This window comes from Aulostomus chinensis, chromosome 7, assembly GCF_037954235.1.
Source record: "Aulostomus chinensis isolate RoL2024-O1b breed Wild chromosome 7, RoL_Achi_v1.0, whole genome shotgun sequence".
In the NCBI taxonomy this organism is placed as follows: Eukaryota; Metazoa; Chordata; class Actinopteri; order Syngnathiformes; family Aulostomidae; genus Aulostomus; species Aulostomus chinensis.
The window spans coordinates 11,528,946-11,535,167 of record NC_141326.1 but is presented as its reverse complement, the minus strand read 5'-3'; the positions used below and the strand labels follow the sequence as shown (position 1 = coordinate 11,535,167).

At 44.3% G+C, this 6,222-nt stretch overlaps 1 protein-coding gene across 5 annotated transcripts in view; it reads right to left on the bottom strand.

Annotated features, from left to right (window-relative positions):
• Window positions 1-4,507: 4,507 nt before the first annotated feature.
• The window catches only part of dusp8a (dual specificity phosphatase 8a), a 44,166-nt gene continuing 42,451 nt past the window's right edge, over window positions 4,508-6,222 (bottom strand). For all 5 annotated transcript variants that reach the window (XM_086208398.1, XM_086208401.1, XM_086208399.1 and 2 more), the window contains one exon: window positions 4,508-6,129. In XM_086208398.1, coding sequence (XP_086064524.1) covers window positions 4,890-6,129 — 1,240 coding nt within the window. In that variant the 3' untranslated portion in view covers window positions 4,508-4,889. The remainder of the gene's footprint in view (window positions 6,130-6,222) is intronic.

Here is a 6,222-nt window from a genome sequence, read left to right as displayed (position 1 = left end):
AGCACTTCAAAGATTTCAATCCAAATAGAATTTTGTAAACGTGAACAAATAAGAAGATCTCCAGCTTTAGAGGTTGAAATCTTATTGGAGTTACTGGCAGATTAGATGCAGCCAAGTAGTTGCTGCCATTTTTACTCACCGTCCTCCGCCTAAAGATTAGACCTGTGTGTCAGGGGTGTTGGTCTGACTGCAATACATTTTTTTAACATGCCATTTATTTTTTAAGCTTAATGGATTTTTACAGGCACTGAAGCAAGGTGGGATATAATATTATGACAAGACACTTCTATTTCTGAATGATAGCAACAGGAAACCTGCCCAACGTAGAGGAGATATCAGGTATCAGAGATGCAGATCCATGTACAATGTGAGGGCACCTTGAATAACAAACACACACAAGCACACACTCAGGGGAAGCATATTGTGCCAGGATTATCCATCATGGTCCAGGTGAAAAACCCGTGCAGCAGTGTGCTGGGCAGAGTGAAGGAGGGAAAGCCTGTAATAGAATACAGTGTAGAGGGAATTCCCATGATAGCCTTAAAATAAAGTCTCTCTCACACACACACACACACACACACACACACACACACACACACACACACACACACACACACACACACACACACAAACAGCTTTGTGCAGCTATCCTTAATCCTTATTAGGACATTCCATTGACTTCCATTTATGAGGACAGTCTAACCCAAGTCCTAGTCCTAAACATAATCTTAACCAATTAATGCTGAACCCTAACCTAACCTCAATTCACATTTTACTGAAACTTTAACCAAGAACTCATAAATTACTTTGTACTGCATGAGGACCAGAGGTCCTGATAAGGTTAGTGTTTATACCAGAAAGGGTTACACCCCCCCCCCCCCCACACACACTTCTATTGGGCTCTGCTCATTAAGACAGCATTGTGCCTACCAAAAAAGGATCATGTGATTGTGTGTGTGTGTGTGTGTGTGTGTGTCTGTGTGTTTTGTCCATCTAGAACAACACAGTGGTTGTTCTAGATGGTACCAAATGCTGGAGCTTTGGGAATGATGTGTTGTTTGAGGAGAGATGTTACTTGATTGTGTGAGGTAAAATTCCACGATGACATCATGAAACCAATACCGCCTTTGTCCTATTGAGGAGACGCCATCATTTAGCGTCCCACTGGATTTGGACGTTGTTTTTGTGTAACATCGGTGTGCACTATGTTCTCTGGGGGCAAATACTTCTCTTTATCTTCCTCTTTCTCTCACACCACTACCTCACCTCATTGTCTCATCCCCTGGAGGTGAGAGCTGTTCAAACACATCACATCGCTGGCAAATAGTGCTCCCTCACCCCGTGCCCACAGACACCGCCGGCTAGGAAGAAGTGGAGTGTGTGTGTGTGTGTGTGTGTGTGTATGTATGTGTGTAGAGGAGGAAGCAGGGTGACAATAGCAGACAATGAGTCAATCAGACAGAAGACGGGGAACAACAGGGTGATGTTCTTCAGAGGTGTGGCTAACAGAGACACACTCTATCTCTGCTGCTGTGGAGGCAGATCAGACACTTAATCGGTGTTGTATCATCACTCGATACTGATTTAGAGGTAAGGAGAAATTAAAGGACTACCTCAGGGCACTTGATTCTATTCAGACTTTTCAACAAGCATTTTTGCTTTTTTCTGCTTGCACTTCTTTATCTTACTGGGAAATATGATATACTTTACACTTATATGAACATAGAGTTGAAATAACGCCACCACTTTTGTCTCTCTGTACGATACGAAGCTAAGTAGTTACTAGCTTAGCATAAAGACTTGAACTGGGAGACTCACCTGACCTTACACCAGGTGAATCCCACATCCTGTTGCTTTTCTACAACAAACAATACTAGATTGTTGGAGCCAATACCGACACCAGGGAGAAAAGAATGTCTGATTTTCAAGTGTATAAAGTAAGTATAACTCCTGTAAGTGTTACCAGTCTACAGAAGCTGCCAGTATCGGCACACACTGGCTAACATGTACACAATGAATGATCAGTATTGGTGGATATTTCTGATTTCCGTCGGACTACTTCACTTTCATATGGGGATTAAAATAATACTTTATTGTATATTTCTAATCTTGCTTAGGATTCGTCGGGATCCTCAACTCCCCCCCCGTTTGGTTCATAATAATGTAGGCCTTATCTCCTGGAAGTAATTCTGAATTCATCATTCCTATTAAATAATTCACCATCCCATCAGCATGTGGCACTGGAGCTATCTGAGGAAAAAAAAAAAAAATCAATGAAGATGTGTTTTGTGGTTGGAGTGGAGTTTGTAAAACAAAAAATCAATAAGGAGACTCCAGGACTTCGGATGGTGTAACAACTACATGCGTTTCAGAGGAATTCCCTCACCAGCCCACTGTAACTCTCACGCAAGCACACAAGAAGAAGAAGAGGAAGCAGAGAAGAGTTTGTATTTTGCCATGTCTGTATTTTTGTCTCATTTTCACAAAACATGTACAGGGGAAGGAAAAGCCTTTCAATAGAACCTGAGGTATTTTAGCATCAAGCAGCCTAGGTATCAGGATGTTCTTTTAAAAACTCATCTAAATTCATCAGTGTTCTTAGATGTGTTGCTATTTACACAACAACATAATATTAATAATAATAATAATGATGATAATAATATAATAATAATTCAATAACAACAGATTTAGCAAATGGGACAGCCTGCATCATCTTTGTTACATGTCATAAATAATTCTAACATTTCTTAAAAATATATGAAGGAGGGAGAGGTTGATTGAGCCTCAGGGGGTGAGTGGGGGTGGACATGGGTATCTATCTGAACTTAAGGAAGCTGCAGCAGCACAAAGGTCAAAGGTCACCAGAAAGAAAAGCTAATCAAGGGTCAAAGGAAAACACATTTTACATTATAAATAAATAACCATCTCGCACCAGGAGAGCAACATTTTCACTTCTTTCACCTCAGGACACCAAGATCCTTTTTTTTCTTTTCCATTTTGCTGTTTTTTTTAATCAAAGCTTTGGGAAAATAAGAAATAAGAGCAATAAAAGACTGAGAAAGAGAAAGTGATGATGCTTTACATGCATTTTGCTGATGTACCAGCAGCTGTGTACCCAGTGCCGGGCTTGGCTCACTGAAAGATCCCCTGAGAATGAACAAAAGAGTGTGTGTGCATGTATGTGTGTGTGTCTATGTGTGTGTGTGTGTGTGTGTATAGGGCCTATGATTACCTGTGTGAATATAAGTGTAGGTGCATACAGTGTAGGGTGTGTGTGTGTGTGTGTGTGTGTGTGTGTGTGTGTGTGTGTGTGTGTGTGTGTGTTGTGTTCAGCTTTGGTGGGGGCATGCCGGGGTGATGTCAGACTGGTGCTGGCTCGGAGAAGACACTTGAGCGTGCATTTATGCAAACTCCATGAAACTGTTGTTGCCCTCACTTGTGATCAATGCAGATATACGCGCAGCAGGTGAGCCACGTGAGAGGAGATTTCGTTCTTTAAAATCTCACTTTTAGGATGTCTGCACCATCCCCCCTTACACCAAACAGAGGCCGTGTATTTGTCAGAATATGGTGTGGTGAGGGTGTGACTTGGTTACCAGAAAACAGAAAAAAAAAGTGCATTTCAAAGTCATACATCACTCTCCCCAAAAGAAGGAACAGCACATATTGCTTGCTTGAATTTGTTGAATGTGTGTATTTGTATGTGTTCATAAATACCATACAGCAAATAATAATAATAATAATAATAATAATAATGATCAAACAAAAGAAATAAAGAAATAAATCCACAAAACATTATATTATTTCTCATTACCAGAATGAACCAATACAATAAATTAAAACTATAACTGAACAAAAAGAAGTCCATTAAAATTGCTATATATATTCATATTGTATATATAGTATTTGTCTGTCTGTCGTCAGCCTCTCTGGTGCATGCTCAGTGGCGACCATAAGACGGAGGCTGGGAGCAGTGGGATGGGGGTTGAGAAGAGTCTATAAAAGAGCTGAGGGGTCAATAACTTCGTCACCGTCCCACCACACTGTTAACACTGGAAACGAGGGAGCTTAAGTCAGAAAAGACACACTGTGCTTTAATGTGTGTGTATGTTCAACTCAAAGTCTTTTTCATTAAAACGCTGAGCTCCTTCATTGTTTTGGATCCACTCATGAAGTCCTTGGTATAGAGAGAGAGAGAGAGAGAGAGAGAGAGAGAGAGAGAGAGAGACGGGGGGGGGGGGGGGGTCAGCAGCTCCTGTCTGCTTTGTGCTGTGATGAACGTGCTGTCAACGACTCGGCTCTTGATGTTACGCTCTTCAGTCTTTAGCAGGTGGAGCCACTGGGAAAGACATAGCCGTGCGAGATTCGGAGGCTTTCAGACATTGGGGCAGAGCTTTGGGAGGGGTTCAAATCACAAGCTATACACCCACTGGAGCTACTCTCCATTTGACCACAAGCAGTTTGTGTCCAAACTCTGTCAAAATAGGGTTATTCTATATAGTAATGATGCAACATGACATGTGCTCTGGGTCTTTTTTTTTTTTTTTTTTAAATCTGTGACAGAGCTCAGAAAATGAAGAGTTTCAGTACCTATTATCACCCCTGTTACCCCCCCCCCCCCGCACTGTACTTCAGGTTTTTATGAGAGTTCAGGATGGTTATGGTATGCTCAGCACCACGTCTCAGGCAGTCCGAGTGTGAATACTAGTTCACTTGCTGACCTTTTCACATTAACTTGTCCTTCTCTCAGTTAGTGTCCTTAACACTGTCTATGAGGGGAGCACAAAAAAATCCCTCTTTTGCTTCCTTTCAAAGGTCCGCCTCTTGTACTCCCTCTAACCAGGTCCACTTTGCCCCCAACGGACAATGTTGGTCATGTCCATTATCTGTCAGGACACCTCGATGATTTCTAAGCTCCCAGAGAAGCTGGACTGTTTTCCGATCTTTCCCAGTTCTTCCCGGGACCGCGTCTCTGCAATGCTCTCTTCGAATTCCATCTGACAGCTGCGCCGCTTGAACTGTTTCTCTGACGCAGACCCATTGGTGTTAGCGCTGTTGGACATGGTCACTGTGGACGACGACGTGGACTCCCGCTTGTCTCTCTGCGGTGCTGCAAGCTTCTCTTTTGGAGGTTTGTCTCGTAACCGCACACCCTCACTGCAACCAAACGACACATATGCCGAGCTGCTCCCGAACCTGACCGATGTCTCTCCTCCCCTTATTTCCCCTCCTCCTCCCAGCTCCATCTCTCCCTCACCGCCCTCCTCTGCTCCAAAGTGCCAGGGGGCATCTGTGGTGGGGGTGACAGGAGTGACTGGAGTGGTGGCCTGGACAGTGTCTCTATGTTTGGTCCACATAGCCCCGGATCCCACATTGGGCAGGGACGGTAGTGACAGGAGCAGGGAGCCTTTCGCGTTCTCATCCAAGCTTGGGTTCTTGTGGTCTAGTGACAGGCTAAGGGACTGGGGTGGGTGGTGGTGTTGTTGGAAGTGGACTGGGGAACTGCCAGAACTGTGCTTGGCTTTTCTCCTGGGTCTGGATGAGGAGGAACCAGACCGATGGGCTACTTCACTTCCTCCAAGCCCCAACCCTCCGATACTGCCACCGCTGCCTGGTGAGGGGAACGGGGAATCGGAGGAGCAGGGACTGTCTAGGACGGGAGACTGGGAGCAGACACCATTTGAGGTACCTGTTCCTGGGCTGTCAAGTTTGCACAGCTTGGGGACGTCTTCAGAGTGTGTGGGAGCCATGTTGAGGCAGTGGGGACTGTTGGGGGAATATACCGACTTAATGTCCAAAGAGAAGGAGCGTTTGAGCCGGTTAGTGTCCATGATCCTCTCTGCCGAGAGGTGCAGGCCATTGAAGCCTTGTTGGAGGGAAGTGGGCGATGGTAGCTTGGGTTCTGCTGGGGTTTGTGGCTCTATCACAGACGAGTCACCGTTGCTATGGTGACCGTTCATCTCGTTGACCCCGTGAACTTCTGTATTTTGTTTAGTGTTACCCTCTGACATCTTGTCATCAGAGCTTGAAGTTAAAGCTTGAAGTAATCGCAGACCCTTCTCAAACTCCAGCAGCTGACCAAGGAAGTTGAAGTTGGGGGATATGGACGGCCTTCGGTCCTTTACAAACCTGTCAGGAGGAAACAGTTTGACAGTATTAGTTACAGAGAAGCATTATCAGGGTCACCTATGCAAAAGGTGTGGTCATGTGTAACGATTTCAA